Genomic DNA, 22541 nt, shown 5'->3' on the forward strand with positions numbered 1-22541 from the left:
TATTAGCACATTGGGTGTTTTAATGTTGGCAATAAGCTAACTGTTTCAGAAACTTTAATAGAGGATTTAAAGCATGGGTGTAGATAAATAATATTACGATATAGTTTTCTCTATAAGTGTGCCGGAACGGCAAGGTCCGGATATTGCTGCCAGACTATCTACCTCAGTTTGTGTGCAAGACTCCGGTATTTAATATATAATAAGAGTTCTAAAATCTTTACGAGGGATTTACCTCAATGTTTCCTCATATACTCCCTAACAATAACATAACCTAAAAATAACAAACAAATATTGCGGGCAAAGTTTGCGCTCAATGTCTCTCTAGGTCTTGGAATCCTTTATAAGTGTATGGGATTTACCCCGGTGGTTCTTTTGCATCTCCCTAGCAATTGAGATGTCTGCAGGGAAGGATTGTGATCATTGTCTCTTGTTTCTGGTTTTCTAAGGAAAGATGCTTAGACCAAGCAGTGAGACAAGCCTATGAGTCCTATATTATTACTAATGTTTATATACTTTAATGTTTTTTTAACTATAATTTATTAAATATTAAGATTAATTATTTGTTTATGAGGCGCAATCGTTTAAATAAAAAGAACCCATACACTTATACATATATTAATTTTATTGTACAACTACAACCTATTACTAAAATAATCAACTTTTTACAATAGTGACACCGGTACAGTGACTGTTACAATTTAAAACAATAAACTTACTTGAATAATTTGGATTACAAAGTTTAAAAACAATAAACATATAATTTATATTACACTACGATTTTAAAGTAATAAACTTCAAAGTTAAATAAACTTTAGTAAGGCTTACATTAAGCGATTGTTGTACATAGTTCTTATAAATTACTTAATCTACCATAAAAAAGGCATAAAAAACAACAATAAATGAAAAGTGATAAAGTATCTCCAACAATTTGTTTATTATGACGTGGTATATTATACGAGGTAACTATTTTGAAGTGAGTTTAATGATTTTTTTATGGATAAGGATGACCTACGAGCGTACGGGTCACCTGGGTCTTGCAACACCAGAGGAATCACAGGAGCGTTGCCAGCTTTTAAGAAAGGTATCCATGTCGTATCATCCCGGAAACATCACACAAGGAAGTTCATTCCACAGCTTTTTAGTACGTGGAAGAAAGCTCCTTGAAAACTGCACTGTGGAGGATCCATATGGTGGGGATGATACCTTAACTCGTGGCGTGTCGTGAGAAGGTGGAATTCAGCGGCAGGAATTAGGTGAAACAGCTCTACGGAACACTCTCCGTGATAAATGCGGTACGATACACAATGAAGCGACGTCAATGCGCAACGCTAAGTGTTCCAGCCGTACACAGAGCACTGGGTCCCCGACAATTCGAGCTGCTCTGCATTGCACGCGGTCAAATGGATCGAGCTGATACTGGGGAGCGCCAGACCGGAGATGACTGCAACACTTAATGTGTGCTAGACCTGCGCTTTGTAGAGCGCTAGAATGTGGGCCGGCTAAAAGTATTGCCGTGCTCTATTATTGACGCCCAGCTTCTTCGAAGCCAATTTAGCTTTGCCCTCCAGATGGCCACGGAATTGGCAATCGCTCGAGATTTCGAGACCCAGTATGCCGATACTAGTAGAGGCTTTAAGGGAACTGTTATCGAAGAGTAGTGATATTTTTTATTTAGTCAATAAATTTATTGCTTTTTACTTTAAAATGTAACCTTAAAATAGAACCTTAACATTGATATGATTCTCGTTCATATCGTTAATAATAGCAAAATATTATGCATGGAAATTCCAATTAAATTCTATTTTTACTTAATTACCTGGGTTGTCTTTTTGTTTTAGTTTTCGAGCAGAGGCGATTAGCTCTTCTTTCTTATACCGATTGTTAAGCGCAATTCAGATCGGTTTCTCAGTATTGGGTAACCGGATCGGTAAACGTGCGAAACAATTGATTACTTTTCTATTCAAAGGTATGTTGCATAACAGGCTGATTTTGAAAATTTATTTAATTAGGCGTTACTTTGCGGAAATCCATAATTATACAAATGATTTAAGTTTTCTTTAGTGTTAATTCCGCCAATATTTGTTTTTAAAACAATTCGACACGTGTTTCGCCTCTACACGAGGCATCCTCAGGACGTGTTGTCTCGCCAAAATCTGGCACCAGACTCGTGCAGTCTCGTTGGCTGATTTTGTCCGCTATGTCGTATAGATTTTCATTTTTCTTTAGGGGTATGCCACCTATTTCTACGTTTTTTCTGATCACGATCATGTAGCTCCTTTGAAAGTCTAACCACCTCCTCCTTTAATGTTGGGACCTCGTGAACCATTCTCTTTCTACGTTCACTATTCTAGACTCCAAGCCAGTCTTTCCAAATTTTTCCAATAGTTCAGGAGAAGTCGCCGATCAATTGGTGCGCTAGTTCTAATGAGTTATTAATGTCCTTTAAGTTATTAATGTCATCTCTGACCGACTTAATATCCACAGCTAAAGAGGACAACAGTTCGAGTTTAACCATAATATTGTTTAGTTGTTCTTCTTGCGTACTGTCCAGTTGAGTGGGTTTAGGTTTCTTAGAACCTACTAGAGTTACCAGCACCTCTAAAAGCTGTATTTATAATATTTTTACTGATTGTAAACCTATTTCTCAGTCAATAATTAGTAAACTGAGATCAGACCACTTTGGTCAATTAGCCTCTTTTAATACTGAAGTAAACTAATGTACTTCAATTAAAAGTATGCTTGTTCCGGTAAATAATAGGCGAATGGAGAAATATAGAGGCAATGTTTCAGAAAAGCTCTCAAATTTGTATTTGAATTATAACTACTCCAAATGAGATGTATGGTATGTTATTTAAAATAATTAAAACAGTTTGATTCTATATTTACTTCAGAGACAGTCAACTCAGGTGGTCTCTTGTCATTTAATGACTGGGCAACAGCTGGTATTCATAGATGCAGACAACGGCTATATGAACTATATAGTGAGAGATCATCATGTAATCATGATATGCGAAAAAATATTCTAAACCATTTAAGAAAGTATGTACTATTCCTAATTCAATGCATATTAGAGAAATAAATAAAAATTCATGAAATTATTAAAACGTTTGTGTGGGAAAGGTTACTATAGCATTAACTATTTTCTTAATGATACCACAGACTGGAAAGGAAGCCTACACCCTCAGGCTCTAATTATAAATGTTTATTGTACGATATTAAATTGTAATCCATAGTTTTATAAAAAAAAAACCTGCTGAGTTTCTTGCGTACGTCTGCAGCAGTCTATTTTGAAACCTACCAGGTTTTGAGGTTCTATAAGTGATTTTGAATCCTATTTTGAATAAAAATATATTTCGATTTGAATTTAGGCGAGTTACCACCGTTGCATTGTGTGCACCTCCAAGCAGCTCGATTATCATACCCGGTCTCGCATTTTCTCGCACATCCCGCACATTGTACTCCGTCATTAATCTCCTTTTTACAAGTTTATAATAAAAATATGAAAACATTAAACAAAATGGTATTGAAGATCAGTTAATGATTGCATAAAAAAAGTGATTAACACAGGAATTGCGATACTATTTTCAGTTCATTTTTGATATACTTCTTAGGACACAAGACTAACAAAATTTAAATACTTGTTATTTGCAACGCGTATTTTTTGTGACAGCTATTATTTTACGATACTTCCTGTATCGGTAATCGGGCCGAAGTTGACAGTAAAAACGTACGCCCTTCTGGACGGCAGGTCGATGGGCACGCTGATAGACGAAGATCTAGCAAGTAATGTTGGCGCTGAAGGCCCTGTGGTTCGACTTAACATCGAGGCGATCGCCGGGGCGCGTGTCACCAGAACAGACTCGCGACGCGTCGCAACACTTTGAAGTCATGATAATGAAGCATACACAATGAGGAAGAACAATAATGAACCTCAGGCTGGTAGCGCAAGAAGTAAATAATATAGAACTCGACAAGTATTGTCATCTCGAAGACATCGCACGCAAATTAAAATACGAAGAGGCGCGGCCGACTATATCAATAGGTCAAGCCAACTGGGAGCTTCTTCTCGCCCATGAGGCACGCCATCATACTTCCCAAGAACCTGTCGCTTCTAGAACACCGCTGGGATGGATACTACATGGCTCAACCAATCACCGAAGTAAGCTGTCAAGAAGCATTTCGCAATAGACGAGCATGCCCTCAACGTACTTCGAGAGTACACCATCGAACTTCTTACCACCGGCTACAGTACAAGTTATTATGGAAAACCGACGAAACCTACCAAACAACTACGATCACTCTCTCACATGCACGTACAGCACTGCGAAGAAAATAGACAAGACACCTCAGCTGAAGAAAGCCTAGGAAATGCAGATGAGTCTAGCAATCGTGCTAGAGATGAACTAAGCCGAAGCTGCCAAACAAGGGACATCACCTCACTTCCCGGTACTATATACGGCCAAGCCAGGAAAAGTATGCTGTGTCTTCGACGCCGCAGCCCCAACGCTTAGGACATCAGTGAACGACCACCTGCTGACCGGACCAGACCTGCTGCAGTCACTGCCGGGAGTGCTGATGCGCTACAGACAACATCTGATCGCCTAGCCGCCGTATTTTTGAAGAGGAGGACAACATCAATCCTAGAAGACTCCGAAAACAAATAAAGACTGACAAAGCTATTAGCAAGGGCACAACAGTGACGTAAGCATGTAGCGACAAACCAAATAATACCCAACGCCTCTCCGAATGTCATGGGAGAAGAAGTGCCAGGGTATTGGGCTTAGCTCCTTCCGCCCATGGGAGGGGGGGAGTAAAACACAGTGATGATCGTTACTTCAAAGAAAATGGAAGACAATGATGTGATTGCCTGTGATAAACAATGCAATTTTTTACTATACTTTAGATAATCTAGAAAAATCCAGTATCACAACATTTATTGAAGATTTAACATAATTGGAGAGTAATATTTTTGATTATCTTTGCTATAATAGCAGCACACATGTTTTTTACACTTAATGAGAAAAATACTTTGATTATTTCACCAATAGTAATGTTACTAATTAGAAAGAAACTGTGCACTCAGGTACATTGCTTTTTAAGCATTGATTCAGCTTTTTCATTTTAACCTTTTTTAGTAATTGTAATCTAAACAGGAATATTTGAAAAGTTATCAAAATTTTGAGTTCTTTTCTCATTGTTTTCGATGACCACTCGATCTTTTTAAATACAGATAGAATGTTTATTTGTTTTATTCTTACCTGTTTCCCTATTTATTATTTCCCAAGTCATTTTATTTAATTATTTATAGAAATAACCTAGTTGTGAATATGGATATGTCTTGCCTCTTCCCAAACTTTTTTTTAAATATTTTAGAATAGTTATGCACATATTCCTTGACTACAGAATCATAGTTCAAATTCCTGAGCTCATAGAGTTCATAAAGATGCGATGTAATCCTAAGAATGCTTGCTGTAGCACAGTAACTGAATTTCAATTGATTGTTATACACATAATATAATCTTTGAAGGTAATCCAGTAACCCACAACTCACTTAGTTTAGTGGCTGTGGAAATGTTTCATAAGTTGGTTTAGTTTACTTTTAACATCGATAAGATCTGTTTTTAAATCATCTATATCACTTCTTAATTCAAAGAGGGCTCTAATTAAAATTAAATAAACTGGAGTCCCAGTTGTTATTATTGTCAGGTTAATATAACCTGATGGTAGATCTGTAACTGTGTACTCACAGGACACCACATCATCACTGAAATAAAAATAATGTTAGGTATTAGTACTATAGGGGATCGAATTTTTATTATAAATTTGATGTGAATGTTTTTGTAAATTATATTCACTTACAATTTATTTATAACCGTTTTTAAGGACTCCCCTATGGTTCCGTCATCTTCTATGACAAACGTTTGGTTTGTTTGGTCCATTATGGTTGTTTACAAATACCTAAAACAAACATTTTTTTAGTGAGTATATATACTTGGCAATCAGTCCTAATAATTTTACTCATGTATTATTTTTACTAATAAAATTGCGTTGTTACCGCAAATATACCGTTAATATCAGATTATCTATCCGTTTTGAGTCTAGAATCTCACACCCGGTTTCTTAATTGAGAAAAGTTATAACTTGTTTGTAAGCTGCTCTCAAGTCTCAATTAAATAATTAAATATTCAAAACAAAGAATATTTTTACTTCTAAACACATTTTTTTTTTGGATTTTATGACCTGGTAACTAAGACATTTAAATCAAGTCTTTTTTTATTATCTAAATATGTATACTTTTCATTTCACAGTTCACTTATCACTTCACTTTATTTTATATTGTTAGAATTGTATTCTTAATATATTTATATAATGGTTTTTAACTTCTTTTGTCTCTTAATAACTGATCAAGTGGAGGCGGGCGGGATGAAGAATCACATAAAATTTTGGGAGTCACTGATTTCACTACCCAGCAAAAGTCTGTCAATCAGAAATGTTTGGCAGTCGAAAATAAGGTGGTCCATAGTTCCTTCATTTGAATTGCAATGTGGGCAAATTTTATTCTCAACAATACCCAATCTTACATGGTGTGACGGTGCAGTATTATGGCCAAAACGCAATCTATTTGTCGTGGTAATAAAATTTTTGTTGCAATCCTTCAATTGATTGTACCAGGGTCTGCCAGATATGTTTTCTTGTATGCGGCCATACCATTTTTCTTTATTATCTTGGTCTTTCTTCCACATGTCTAACCATAACTTTTGAATTTCTTGGTCAATATACCTTCTAAACACAACAATCGTGAATTACAACGAGAACTTAAATACTACGTTCCAGAATCAAGAGACGGGAGTGCCATAGAAAATAATGAAAAATATAATATCTTGTATTGTACTAAATCTTGATACCAACATAATCAACTAATGACATAATATCAGAACTGCCAATACAATAACCCCCTTATTCATAATGGTCCGCTAACTTAAAACAGCCGCTAAGGAGTGTTATTTCTCATTCTGTCTTAGGTCAATAGAAGAAGACAGAATGAGAATTAGCAATCCTTTAAGTTATTATTATTTATATAAATTATATTTATTATTAATTATAAATATTATTATTAATTACTATTATGAATAAGGGATGAAGAAAGGTAAGCACTAAAGAACAAATAATACTTGCCCTGTACTTTCCCCGGGGCGTAAAAAGAACAGGGGAGTCCCAGACCCATGGGTGTCGTAAGAGGCGACTAAGGGCTTTTAGAAGTGGGAGAGTCACGCTGCCGTCTTATGACGTCAGCAAAATCGGGCCAGACTCGTCCGGGCTAATTACCACATTCACACAGAATACCGGCGTGAAGTAGCGGCCTAGTGCCGCTATATTTCGCAAAGGTTAGTGTCGAGGACCGGAGGCCATTCCTCCCCCCCCCCCCCTCCCTCCACACGAATATGACTGGGGATCTAAAAAAGATTTTACCCCAGGAGGGTACCGGCTCTACCAGAATTGGAGAATCCCTCCCCGAGCACTCTCGCTCGGGCTGCCCGTCATATTCTTGGGAGGGCATAAAACCGCGCATGTCCCAGGACAAACGAGGCAGTAACACCACGGCACCCCACTCCACGCTCAACGTGGACTTTTGCAATATCAGGGGAATTCACTCCAATTTAAACGCCGTCCACCACCACCTTGAGACCTTTGGACCGCGTCCGTATCTATGCGTGTGTCTACAGGTCCCATAGTGGTAACGCAGAAACGGATCATCTCATGGGTTGCGTTTAAGCGGCAATTGACGATAGAAGACACAAGTTTCTCCCGGCATTGTTCAACGATTTCCCTAGAGATACCTGCATGGCCCGTGTACACGGCATCGATCGTGCTGTCGTCTGCAAAGCAATGTATGTTGGAGGTGTCCAACAAATCATTGATACGCAGAAGAAACAGCGTCGGAGATAGAACACTCGGGGCACTCCAGCGTTCACGGGCTTGGGTTTCGAGCAATAACCGTCGACAACGACCTGTATGCTGCGCCCAGTGAGGAAGCTGGAGGTCCTTGCTTAAGCTCTCGGGAAGCCCAAATGATTGAAGTTTTGCGAGAAGCGCCTTGTGCTATACACGATCAAAGGCTTTGGCCTAAAAGACTTGTGTGCATCCAAAGCCGTTAAAAAAAAAAGATGTCATGATCATGAATGATGACCTCGTTAGATTAGAATAAAAACTAAAAATATTCATTAATGATGACTGAGCGACGATGAATTTTGATAGAAAAATGCTAAATGCGTTGTTTATGTGATGATTTTTAATATAATTTTTAAGGTAATTTCTATATTCACTAGTTTTTTAAATTGTAATTGTGGTAGTTTGGAATCGTAATAATTTTGAAAAAATATATGCCTACGTAAAAATCCTCATCAGTGACTGCTTAGTTGGCGTTTTTTCAATGTTCGAACGTCAAAATGTAAGAATTTGCTGGTTATTTTTCATAAAGTTACACTTTCGATGAGTTGATATTTAAATGAGATGATGCACACAAATTTCTTCTGTGTACATTGTTTACTTTATTATTTATGTTGTTATTTAGTTATAATTTATATATATATTTTTAAATTAAAACAGAATTGATATGTTTTACTTAAATAAATTGTTAAAAATGTAGCCTTAAATAATTTTCATTGAATTTATTGAAAATTAACCTACTTCATCTGATATGAAAATCGTAAAAATCAATATATTCCAGCATATAAGCCTTTACAGGTGATATAAAAGAATGGGCCTTCAGTATTATTATAATTATCAATTAACACCCCTTACTGGATTTGTGACAACTTACCATAATATTTTTTTTACAATTTAAAGAAGGTATTTTGTCAAGAATTCTAATGGATGTGATACATTTTCCTATAACTGTGAAAACTATCCTTTTTTTAAATTAATTTTTCTCAAAAACAGATATAATTTTATTAAGTATTAAGCATGTAAATATTAATGATGTATTAAAATTATATTATTGGCCAATACAATACATATTCTTAATCCACTGTCAGTCTTATAAAAAATATATTTTATTTTACAGAATGCCAATCCAGGCGCCACATTGGACAGATTATCTGAACTGTCCAGTGTGCTGTCGAGAATTTGGTCCCTCACCTCATAGCCCTATTAGTCTTGGATGTGGACACACTTTTTGTGAACAATGCTTAACAAATTTAAATAGAAAACATTGCCCCTTTGACCAGGTTTGTTGCATAATCAATTCAGTATGTATTCATATCAGTGCAAGTGTTACATAACATTAAAATTTTATAACACTAATAACATTTTATACTATTCTTTGTGTTTCCGGCAATGACAGCACCAGAAGTCTATGTTGAGAACATAGTGCCCTCTATCGAAACTTGTTAGTCACCAGAGAGTTGGCTGACCAGGTGCCATTATTGGAATTGTCTCTGCTCAATACATGTTTTAATGTTATGTAAAACTTGCACAATTATTGGCATGTGAGAATGTGAGAGATATGTTTATAACTCCTGGTATGATAACAACTCTATGTGAAATTGAAACAGACATTGACAGCAATAGTTTGTGTACACTGAATTAATTTATAACAATTCAATTTAATAAATCATTAGAATGTACTAATTCCTATAATTTTTATTAATATAATGTAACTATCTGCAATCAGTGAATGCAGGTGCTATAAGAGAATGATATGTGCAGAGGCCCTTTTCCAGAGAGAAGGACTCTTTAATTTAGGTTACTATATTTGTCCAGCTCAAAGAACACATACACTTATAAGTCATTTTGGCCGGTTTGGGTCAAGGAGCTCATGGGCAAGCTTGTTCAGGTGGTATTCTAAACCAGTTCTATATTTTTCTCGAGTTGCCGCGATTTCTTGCTTGACCAGAGGAATCTTTGCATACTGGTTGACCAGTACGAGGTGGACCTCAGGAGGTCGGGAGGACCTCATTGTTGGTTATGAACCATGGCGCTTTTGTGATACCTACTTTTCAGGATTGCATTTGTGAGACCTTGGAGTATCTCAATATTGGAGTGTACCCCAAAGCTGGATTCCATAAGTCCAGATTGTCTTGATGGCTACTTTGTATACTAGGAGTTAGTTTCTACCAATATGCAAGTACAAGCACCTGAACTTGAAATTCATTTTGTCTTGCTAGCTTGCACAGCTAATGTGGTGTGCTTCTCCAAGAAAGTTGTCGGTCCAGGTGAGATCCCACTTGCGCAAGAGGTTCACAGGTTAGGGTAACTGGAGGACAGTTGTTTTGCCTGAAGGAGAAGGTGATTTGCAATAATTTGGAGGCACTTGCCTTGATCCTCCAAGTCTTCGTCCAGACACAAATTTTGTCTAACTGGGTTTGTAGAGTTTTGGATGTTATGTCAGGGTTACTGCTGCTTGCCATGATCTCAGTGTTATCAGCAAAGGTTTCTTCTGAGGTTGGAAGATCAGCTGCATATAGAAAGTAAAACGATAGGCCTAAGACTGAACCCTGCGGTTGCTGCTGCATTACAGTCATAGAATTTAGAGTGGGCATCCTCTTCTTTTACTTGGAATATTCTTCCAGACAAATATGACTTTATTTTCGAAGTAAGAGTGTTCCTGCATTCTTTAATTTGCAGAGAAGGCCCTTTTCCCACACCTTATGGAAAGCCTGCTGTATGTCAAGAAACACAGTGGAGCAGTACTCTTTGTCTTCTGTTTCTGATATTTTCGAAAATTCTGTGGACCTGTTCAATGTTAGAATAGTGTCGGCCAAATCTGAATTGGTCGTCTGGGATGATCTCGTATTCTGTTAGTGATACAGACAATTTCTTGAGCAAAATTTTCTCAAAAACCTTTTGAGAGGACCGGGCGCAAGCTGATTATACCGTTTAGTCCATCTTGCCAATGCACAATTGTAAGTTTTCAAGGTCCAACTGGATTTTAGTAAGGATTCATTTGCTTCTTTCTAGGCTACGGTGATTTAACTCCACCCCAAATCTTCCAAACTTTCATGGGAATGCAGAGGGCTCTTTGATAGAGATTTAGTAGCCTAAACGCTTTGTCCCACATCAGTGCTACAACTAGGTAAACTCCTAATGCGAAATTCAATTGGTGCAGTAATAGTGGTGGGAACACCCACTCCAGTTGAAACTGCCATTTGTGCCGAAGGCATTGCAGAATAGTGTATAACCAATAACAATCCATATGATTGGCAGTGAAGAATTTTCCTGTGAAAAGAGTGTGTGCTTCTGTTCATAACTTGGCTCAATGTTTAAAGGACTGTATTGCAGCCAATGGAGACCTCTTCGAATAAGCTTTTTATATTTTACAGTGTTTTATATTTATGTATTAAACAAACACACTGTAAAAGTAATAAATGTTATTTGCAATAGAAAATTGTTTTTCTTTGTTTCAGTATTTATGGCAATACTAGGTATATATAATGCATTACAATATTGTTTGTGGCTCATCAATATGTTCTAGAAATTTCCAACATAGAGAACCACCATGCCCTTCTTGCGTTCAGTTTAAAAGATGTGTGAAATGAGAAAATTAAAAATCAATTCTGGTTCTTAAGAATAGCTTATGATAGTATTAGCTGCTGCCCATAAGTAAGAAAACACAATCACTACATTGGCCATGCAGTACAAATACCATACCTAGAGTGATAATATGTAGTCTGGATTTTGTCCCTAATGATGAATTAAATCTATTATTATAAGTCTAATTTTTTTTTGAAACATTCAGTTTTAAGTACAGTTTTTTACCTTGTTATTATTTATTATTTTATGTACAGATTTCAATGCTCAAGGAAAGCCTAAAATTGCATTTGCAGCACATCAGAAGTTGAAGTACATTATAGTTGAGTTTATCTATCCATAACATTCATGTTAATAATTCCACTTCTTACTGCTAGAAAATATAGTATTCTAATTTGATTTACAGACCCAAATCCAAGGAGAGCCAGAGGAATTGGCAATAAATACAGCATTGCTACAATTAGCTGGATACACACCGCCACCACAACCAGTCCATCCACGATCAATTCAGGCTTTGTCTGAAACTGATCAGCAATCATATGATGTCATTATAAGGTCTCTCGAACACCTAGCCATAGATCTCAAATTATGTGGTAAGATATATTAAGTATAAAACTTTTCTGTACAGTAATGGAAGTGGTTGAATTATTTAACATTTGTTGTTATACACACACAACACAAGTTGATCAAAGTATAAGTGAGATTAGGTATGTGTTTTAATACCTGGCTGCCATTATATTCTACTAGCAGATTAGTGCTACGAAATTCTTCCCTTACAAAGTTTAATATTATTTTTGCGCGGTTTGTTTCACTCGAATTTTTACGTGTTGGTTGCACCAAATTTATTTGTGATTCAAACATGGTCAATGTGTGGTGGTGATACAAGCAATACATGGTCGGTTGCGAGCAGTAGGTCAATTATAGCCTGCGCTGCAATGAAAGTTGGCTTTAAATTAAACAGGAGATGTTTACTATATTAAGGTTAGTTGAGATGAGTGAGTAGATCCTCACGTCTTTTATTGGTGGTTTGGCTGCCCCAGATGGTGTGATGCTTGTTGGAGTCTGCGGAGATGATGAGTTCAAGCCCTTCTCTTTCGCAGTGTCCGCGTCGCCAGGCAGATTGGCGGAAGTAAGTACCAAACTTGGTAATACTAGACGGCCAAAAGGCTGAATCGTGACGGATCGTTTCGTTGGTTGAAGGTTTGTAGGTGAAATTTTCCAATAGTATTTCTTAAACTTCTGCCATTTCTAAACTCCTGGTTTAGGGTTGGATACAACTGTAATTTTCTTCCTGGATTCGTCGCAAGCTAGCTGTTGTGGTATGACTATAATGGAGATTTTAGACGACTAAGTAGAAGAGGGGCACGCATCTTAGCTGCCATCAGTGCATAAGAGTGTTCCAGTTACTTATTTTGGCCATCATCATGGATCATTATCATTTCCAGTTACTTATACTGGTCCACAGAAGTATAGTAAAATTAATAATTAAATTAAAATCCCTAAATTATAAAAAATAAATTTTCAACGAAACTAATTATTAAAATTGAATTAGAAAATAGAAAACAGTCTGTTTAGTCCGACGAGCGACAACGTAGCTCACGGCGGCGAATTGGCTGTTACTTCTCTTCTCCTAAAAAAGCTCTTAACAATAACATAATTATTAGCGAAGAAATGTACCTAAATTGATTGAAACATTTCACTTGAACTTTAAGAAAGTTAAATTAATAAATACAACTTTAACTTTTTCAAAAAAAACTTGAAACAATCGCGGGCTGCGTAAAGCACTCTCTTTGACACTCCAGACATCGTACACACATTCCGAAAGCTCGCGTTAAACTGAATAACAAATTACAAATACTTAAATAAAATGGCGAAAATAAATAAAGGCGTAAATAGGGCATTCGAACTAACCAACAATCTAAACAAGGCATTAAAAACTAGTTGTTTTGTGTTATTCGAATGTTTTAATATTTTTAACAATTAATAAATTAACGAATGGATAAACTTTGTAAAAAAAAAGTTTATTTTTGTAAGTTCAATACTTACAAACCCACTGTTTTCTGAGTGATTTCCTGAGCAGGGAGGCTCCTTTGCACAGGATGATTATGGATACCACAACGGCGCCTGTTTCTGCCGTGAAGCAGTAATGTGTTAGCATTACTGTGTTTCGGTCTGAAGGGCGCTGTAGCTAGTGAAATTACTGGGCAAATGAGACCTAACATCTTATGTCTCAAGGTGACGAGCGCAGTTGTAGTGCCGCTCAGAATTTTTGGGGTTTCTCAAGAATCCTGAGCGGCACTGCATTGTAATGGGCAGGGCATATCCATCAGCAGTGCGTCCTGCTCGTCTTGTCCCTTATATTCATAAAAAATAAAATTAAAAAAAAAAAGTAAGTTGGTACGATTTTTGTTAGGTTGCTTTCAAATTACAAACAAGTAATAAATTGTTATTGTTTAGTTCTTCCTTAGTCACGATCATTATCTCTAAACTACTTCATAATTTATAAAAATTAAAATTCTGAAGCTGCTTGGTTATAAATGCCTTGGTTAAAAATACTACACCTACCTAGGTAGGTGTAGTATTATAATACTTAATATTAATTACAATAATCATTACTTCCGTAATGATTATTGTAAAATTTCAAAATAGACTTAAACAGCTTATTATTTGTCGATTACAACTCCCTTTAATGAAAGCTAATTATCGATAGAAGATGTCCTTTCCTACGCCGGACGACGACCTTGCCTTTGAATAGCGCCGCAGTCAAAGAGACACCGCCGGCACGTGTATTTCCGCGACCGCGGGCGATGCAATTCAAAGGCAGCTAGGCAAAGCGGCAACGCCTTATGATATCATTCATTGAATCATTGACCCAGTCACCCAAATCTTACAGGACGTTTAAATTTGTTCAAAATGAAAAGCCTACTTTTTGACAAAACCACTGCACGGATTTCGTTAATTTTTGGTATATCGTCAGCTAATATGCTAACAAGTATGTACCTTTATTTCGTATAAGTTGTTTCCATACTATATATATTTTATTAGTAAATATTGAACACCCTTTCTTCATTCCCTTGGAAAAATAATTTGCCCTTCATAAACCCATCTATCTATAGAATCTCTCGTGAATATAAAAATGGTGCAGGGTTATTCACAGTTCATCTCTTTCTAAATAGAAATGTGCCATATATAAAATCTTTAATTTTTTATTTATATCACCAACAATATTATCTAGTTTAGTTTATATATTTGTTTATTTATTAAATATATATAAACATAATTAATCCATTGTTATAGTGGGCGGTGCCTCATGCACAGATGAGACAGATTGTTTGAGCAAGGTTCGATTTTGGTTTTAATATGACGCTGCCTTCGGCCTTTTCGTCAGGAAAATGTACATATGTATCTTAACTTATTCTTTCTTCCAATTGATTGGTGCTGCTTCCTGAGCTCCGGTATGCCCAGGACGATGCGGACTTTACGATTCGTATCCAGCTCCGGAATATGTTTTAAGCCTTAGTACAAATTAGCACCTGGAGGGGCGTTCTGTACTAAGAAAGGTTCTGGCTTGCGAACATGAATTGTTTTTGGTCTTGTAGTATCTTCGCATGACAGTGGTCAATTTCACTTTCTGTGGTTTGATAACTCATCTTCGGTTTCGACGATGTGATTCCAGCGGCAGTTGTTTAAACCTTGAGGTTTCCGTTATACATTGACAAGTCTTTAAAAGAGGATTTTATTTTGCATGCACAAATTATTACATTGAAATACAAATATAACATATCAACTTTTTTAACACAGGAATAAAATTTAAAAAGTTTGTTTAAGTAATTTGCATGTTAGTAAGACGAAAAGTTTATTATTGGCAATGTTATTGAAGTATTATAAATATTTCATAATACTTACAGGAAATAATAGTATTGGAAATCGTCTATCAAGACCTATGCAGCGTAAGCTTGTTACACTACTCCAATGTGCTATAAGTGACGAGGATGGGCGAGGCAGGGCTGCTCGAGCTGCTAGATCACTTGGTGAAAGATCTGTTACTGAAATCATATTACAGCATCAGGTTAGATATTAATTTCCATGTTATTAAAACTTTTGATTTCTCTACAGGAATCTAATATAGGCTCTCTTTTTTATGGAAATGGAGGAAAAACCAGCGTACGGGTCACCCGATGTTAAGTGATCACCGCACCGTCTACGTTCTCCTGCAACACCAGTGGAATCATAGGAGCGTTGCCGGCCATAAAGGTAGGTGTACGCACTTTTTTAGAAGTACCCTTGTCGTATCGTCCTGGAAACACCGCACAAGGAAGCTCATTCGACAGCTTGGTTGTATGTGGAACATCTTCTTGAAAACTGAACGGTGGAGGAACGCCATACATTCAGATGGGGATGATATTCTAGTTTGTTGCGTGTCGTGCGAAGGTGCAATTCGGTGGCCGGAATCAGGTCAAACAGCTCTTCGGAACACTCTCTGTGATTGATGCGATTGAAGCGACGTCTCTATACAACGCTAGGTAATCGAGACGTTCACAGAGCATTGGGTCCCCGAGAATTCGAGCAGCTCTACGTTGCACGAGATCAAATGGTTCGAGCTGGTACTGGGGTGCGCCAGACCAGAGATGACAGCAATACTCCATATGTGGCTGGACCTGCGCTTTGTAGAGCGCTATAGTGTGGGCCGGCTTTAAGTATTGCCGTGCTCTATTTATGACGCCCAGCTTCATCGAAGCCAATTTGGCTTTGCCTTCCTTATGACCACGGAATTGGCAATCACTCTTGATTTCGAGACCTAGAATTCCCATACTAGGCGAGGCTTTGAGGTAAGTGTTATCGAAGAGCGAGATACAACAAATCACCATCTCAAGAGAGGCCTCGATAGAAAACAGATGTTTCTTCCGCCACTAGTCGACGATTTCCTGAGAGAGACCTTCAACTATACCTAGTCGTGCCATGAATACTGAAACAAAGAAAGAAAAATTCTATTGGAAATAACATTTATTACCTTTACAGTGTAAACACTTCATAGTATAAAACAAAATCGCTTTCTCTGTCCCTATATCCCTATGTATCCTTATTCAAATTTTCAAATTCAAATTTAAATATTTTTGAGGTTTCAAATGTGATGTCGTAAATAATTACATATTTTCCGCTTACATTGCAAACGCAGGCTGAATCCTACGAGATTTATCAAAATAATGTACTAAGTAATTTACACATTGAAAAGGTCTACAGAAAACTCCGCTCCGATATCCCACAATAACATTTTTTTGTAATTTACTTTTTTACGACAAATAAGATGGCTAATTTTCGAAGCGATTTTAACCAATACAGCATAAATCCTTATCTAATTAAATACATTTAATACATTGTTGATTTAATATAGATCTATATGGTCTTTACAACATATGATTTAAATGAATATTTTCGAAGATATTACAGATTTAAAATTGCGGGACGTAGCGTTTGCGGCGGTTCCGGCCGGCCGGGGCGGCGGGAGCGTGCCTATAAATAGCGCGTAGGAGGCCGCGGTTCTCCCTAATGCACTTTGAATTTAGCAGCGATCGGACGCGTTTATTAACGGAGCTCTCTAGCGAGGAAAATAACAATACTTAATAAAAACGTGCTTTTCAGCGCAGCTGTATCAGTAATTATAAATAAGTTACGATAAATAATTGTATGATAGTAGTTTTAAAACATTGCGGGCCACGGGCAGTAACGAAAAAATCAAAACTACTGGATCGATTTTAATTATTATTTCAGTAAATGACATATATTTTAGGCTATATATTTTATACCCGTGCGAAGCCGGAGCGGGCCGCTAGTACATATATATTAAACAATTTAAAATATTAAAAGTTTATTCGAAGTGGTCTCCATTGGCTGCAATGCAGTCCTTTAAACGCTGAGGCACTGAGACGCACGCACTCTTTCCATCGAAACATTCTTCACTGCCAAGAGTACGGATTGTTTTGGGGTCTCTAAATTATCATGGCGTTTAGAGCAAGCCATATTCTCTAAAACTGACCATAAATCATAATCCAGCGCATTAAGATCCAGATAGCCAGTCTTCAGCTCTGATGAAGACCGAAACGTTCGTTTCCAAGCAAGACTGCGTAGACCGATCTTTGTGACCCGTCGCCTGGAAGGACCATTCTTGGTTATTGAACATGGTGTTGTTTACTACCATTTCAAGAATGGTATCTTGATACACTTGTGATCTTGTTTTGATACCTTTTTCCCCAAAAGTATGGCTCAGTCTCTCCTTTATAGCTAAAACCATCACTGAAGTCGGAAGCTTCCTTAGAGCTTTGAGCATACGGTCATTTTGTATGTTAAAATGTTGATCAATTGTAAAAAAAAATTCATCCGTAAACAAAAATATTCTGTGACCTCCCTTTGCGTACCGCTTCAGTAGTTGTTTCGATTTTACCACCCTATTCTTAAGAAATACCAAACTTAGTTAAGAAATGACCAGTACGTCTCTTATAGGCCGCAAGTTCTAAGTCATCTTTAAAAATACGTGACATGGTTCTAGGTGCTATCTTCATCTCCTGAGATTAAATCTTTTGCTTTCAGACAGGATTTCTTCGAATTCTTTCCTTTACCTGCTTTGACCACTTTTTTCGTTCGAACACTACGTGGACGGCCAGATCTTAAAACTTTAAACAAACAGAGGAGGTCTCCTTGTACCTATTAATAGCCCGGTACACAAACATTTTACTAATACCAAGCGTATGGAGAGTTTTAAAAGTTACATTTAGCTCCATACCTACTTTGTGTAATGCAATCACAGCGATTCGGTTCTCTTTACCACCCCACTCCACTTTTATATCGCAAAATATTGTACAATGTTTGTCGCCAAAATGAGAAAACCCAATGAACAATGCTATAAAAATGACAGGTTCAAAATTCAAATGTAATATTTTGTTTATTTTTAATTGTAACAGTTTTTATGGCCAGACTAAGTAGAGTTGAATGAATAAGCATAGGTAGTGTAGATAACTTAATTAACATCACAGTCAGGTTACCTGTAATAGATATACTGTGCTTATTACTGCACCATTTAAAATGTTTGTATAATACCTTTTTTTATTGTATGTGGATTGATGAATCTACTGTATTTAAAAACTCTATTGATCTATTTTATGATGTTATTGTCTTTTTATTTAATGAAGAAAGACGAAACGTTTGAGTATTTTGGTTGCATCACTTTGTATGTATTAAGTCTATAATAATTTTGTAAAATGATATAGCTTTTAATATTGGTGTTAAAGTGGCAATGATTTTTTGCCACTTCCTCTCAATAAAGATCAACTTTTTCAAAGTAGTGGTAAATGTTCAAATTTACAACATAAATAAGCAAATTTTTTTTGCCCATGTATTTATTAATTATTTATTGTACATGTATTAATTATTTTCGATTTAATTTCAATCCATGAAAAAATCATTTATTAGTAAGACCTTTTTATAATTATTAATTTGTAATTTGTTAACAATAAGAATAAATACTGGTATGAGTGGTAAAGTGTGTGTCAAAACATTACGTTATGCTTAATTACTTTCTATGGGGTGTATGTCCAAGCTCTGTAAACTTCGTGTCTTGAAATACGGTTAATTACGTGTAGAGTGATTGACTTCTAATTATATTAATATACATATAACTAACCAGGCAGTGAATAAGTCAAATCAACCTTTTCAAATTTATTCACACTAATGTGTGTTTCAGTTCAAATTTTAACCATACTGGCTATACCATCTGAATAGTATATCTGGAAATTAGTGAAGTGTTAATGTAGACCATTAATCAAAATTAAAATCTTTGCTGTTGTTTACTGCAAAAAGGTGATCAAAAAAGCAAAATTCTTGAAGCACTATATAATAATAAAGATAAAAAAATTGTACATTTAAAATTATAAATATTGTTTGTTAGTGTATTGATTTGTTTTCTTCAGAATCCTCAGCAGTTAAGTGCAAATCTTTGGGCAGCTGTAAGAGCACGTGGTTGCCAGTTCCTTGGACCAGCCATGCAAGAAGAAGTTTTAAAATTGATACTATTAGCATTAGAAGATGGATCCCCTTTATCACGTAAGGTGAGATAATGCATATCAATTCAATTCACCCATCTGGAACACGCAGGTTTTGGTCGTTGTCCAAAACTACTCTTGGGTAAGTCAGTCACCTGTGCCTGAAGCCGCTTCGTATTGAAATTTAGCCCATACGGCAAAAGAGAAAGCGCACATGCCTCAAATTAGACTCTTACTTCAATGGAAGGACAGCCGAGCATCCCACGGAGTCAGACTTCTATGCCTCAAGTACAGTTCACACAGAAAGTGGTTCAGAAGTAAAGTAGGCTGATGGGATCAGAGCTGTGCCCTTTATTTGAGTCTTGTGTTAACGCGTTGATTCCAGCACTCATACTCAAAATGCATTGCGAATTGCGGAACTCAGCCCTTGTCCATTCAACGCCTAACGAACGTGAAAGCTCTAGGTAACTAAAAGCCTATTAATATATATTCCCTGCTCTCTCATAGTTATGTAGAGCTTTATGAACCGCCAATTCTCAGTATACTTAGAGGGTCACTGTTGCTTTATAAACAATAGTATGGCTTTCACCATGGTGGTGGTTTCAGCTAGAGACCTTCTGGTATACCCAAAACATAGATGGGTGGCGCCTATCGAAAGCAAGGGTAAAGGCTGAGCTATTGGTGTGTATGGCTCTCGATCGTGTGTGACAAAATGCCCTTTTATCGATACTTTCTATCCAGGGGCGTGCATTGGTTTTCCAGCGCGGTAGGCACTGGAAGTCTAACTAGTCGTAGTTGCAATTAATATTTAAAAATTTAGTTCCTGTTATGAGGATAAATATAAGTTCACTTACCATCATTTTTCTGCCGTTCTATCAGATTAATCGTGTTTTTAGCAAGATTTGTCAAATTTTTCAAGTCACCGTATCCAGTATCATTCCACACAGTCTTCGTTGTAGAAAATAAACAGAACGGAAAGCAGAACAATAAATTGGAATGGCGGCATCCAGCTAGCCAAGTGTATTTTTCCTATTACTTGTTATTGAAATATCTCATAGTTTTACCTTTTTGTAAAGTTAAACTAATATTTGGCATTGGTCTATTAAGAGAAACAATTTTTATTTTATCTACTAACGAAAATTGTGCAAAAGGATACGTACCTAATTTCTGTAAACAAATCGTATTTTCACTACAATTGCGACACCTTTTATAAACACAAAACACACAGCAATTTCTTTTTTTTTCCTCAATACAAAAACTAAAAATAATTAACAATAAACAAATCAACTCAAAAAAAAAATAACTAATGTAATTAGCTTTATAATTCACGCCCGTGATATAAAGTACACGAAAACGCAACAACTAAAAAAATTGCGCTGTCATTATTGATTACTGAACAATATATTTTTATTTCCGGAAATGTCATATTTTATATCTTATGGGAGCGCAATAAGGTTGAAACTCGGACACTAAGCGAACGAGATACGTCATAATAATTACTTATAAATCGTAATGTAGGTATAATTTATTTCGTTGGTTTAGTCTGTTACAACTGCAGTTGTCAGTTTGATCTGTCATAAGCTTGCCTACCCAAAACGTGCCAAAGAAGTCAAATTGCGATAGTCATATTTAAGAACGATATACAAAGTCATTGTATATTTTGCTGTGGTCGTATAACCTTGACAAATAAATTATGTTATAGAAATTGAACGTATTCTACTAGCATTGAGTAGGCATTATCGGAACTATAGGTATTTAGTATATAGCGTAATGAAAAGCTTACTGTTGGGTGGTAAATATAAGTTCGATTATAGGATAAAAGAACTAATGGAGGATGGCGAGAATGGATAATTTAAAACTAAGGAAGCATCGTACAAATACAAGTTTATATTAATTATAAACTTAAGTTTCTACGATGTTTATACAAAAAATTTTGAGGCACTAAGATATGGGAGTTAAAATAAATAAATTATTATAATTTGTTAAAAAAGTCATCTTGCTCTAACGGAACCTTTTACGCAATTGATTATTGACATCTAAGTACATTTTTTTAACATGACAGTCATATTTTATATGGATGTTCCGACACCATCAAACAAACTACATTCAGTAGTAATTCACAATAATATTCGATAAGATTATTATCGTTTTTTAATAATAAAATCAGGATGTAAGTATCTTTAAAAGATTTGATACCTGCTTGAAAAAAAGAATGAATTGTGAATGCTGAATTATTAGCTGCTGGCCCACCTTCATCATATATATTATATTATCTATCAGGTATAGACATAAGATAAAATTATTGATTGAACAATAGATATTGAAAAATAATTTTAGGTTATATTTTACTTTTATCTTTTTTCTCCCACTTTTTTAGACTTACGATTTGCTTCTTTCTTAGTTTTGTTACGTTCTACAATTATTAATAAGTTTCCATGATGTACGCCACCTTTTTCAGTGGGTCCCAAAATATATGCATTCACGCCATCCTCCTTTATCTGAATTAACTTGGAATCAAGTGTAGGTATATTACTTAGACTCTAAATATGGTAGTAGGTAGGCTATGCCTATTGGCATATATGGAATGCACGCCCCTGCTTCTGTCATAAGAGCTTCGTGAGATTATTTGCAAATGGATCACCAGCTTCGTCAATGGGCGCTGTCAATGAATCTGCATATCAATATTATGTTACATACCGTTGACTGCCTATACAGTGTGTTTTTTTTTGTAAGTAAATTTTAATGGCAAAGATATTATTATCTAATATTGCACACCAACAATTAAAGGAAAAGCGGACTTGGTTATGGGTTGCCGTAGTTCGGAAGGGGTTTGTACGTGCCCAAAAATGATTATTTTTTCTATTGTACATGCCATTGTTTGAAAAATTGCATTCATCTGTCCAAATAACCCTGCTTGGAAAAGACGGGTTTCTAATCGAGCATGCTACAAACCACTGGCAAAATGCTAATCTCCGGTCA

At 36.2% G+C, this 22541-nt stretch overlaps 1 protein-coding gene and 1 long non-coding RNA gene across 6 annotated transcripts in view; one reads left to right on the plus strand and one right to left on the minus strand.

Moving 5' to 3' along the window:
• Nucleotides 1-599: 599 nt before the first annotated feature.
• Nucleotides 600-6186, minus strand: LOC126979128 (uncharacterized). The gene is made up of 3 exons (XR_007732753.1): nt 6067-6186; nt 5860-5958; nt 600-5764 (listed from the first exon to the last, which is right to left on the minus strand). It is a non-coding gene; the product is annotated as an uncharacterized LOC126979128 (long non-coding RNA).
• Nucleotides 6187-8167: 1981 nt separating this feature from the next.
• LOC126978894 (roquin-1) overlaps nt 8168-22541 on the plus strand; it is a 60416-nt gene continuing 46042 nt past the window's right edge. For 2 of the 5 annotated variants that reach the window (XM_050828008.1, XM_050828012.1), the window contains exons 1-5: nt 8617-8745; nt 9065-9227; nt 11936-12122; nt 15438-15598; nt 19491-19628. In XM_050828008.1, the coding sequence (XP_050683965.1) occupies nt 8699-8745; nt 9065-9227; nt 11936-12122; nt 15438-15598; nt 19491-19628 (696 nt within the window). In that variant the 5' untranslated portion in view covers nt 8617-8698. The other 3 variants (XM_050828009.1, XM_050828010.1, XM_050828013.1) reach the window with 3 other exon arrangements.

This window comes from Leptidea sinapis, chromosome Z (genome assembly GCF_905404315.1).
Source record: "Leptidea sinapis chromosome Z, ilLepSina1.1, whole genome shotgun sequence".
Lineage (NCBI taxonomy): Eukaryota > Metazoa > Arthropoda > Insecta > Lepidoptera > Pieridae > Leptidea > Leptidea sinapis.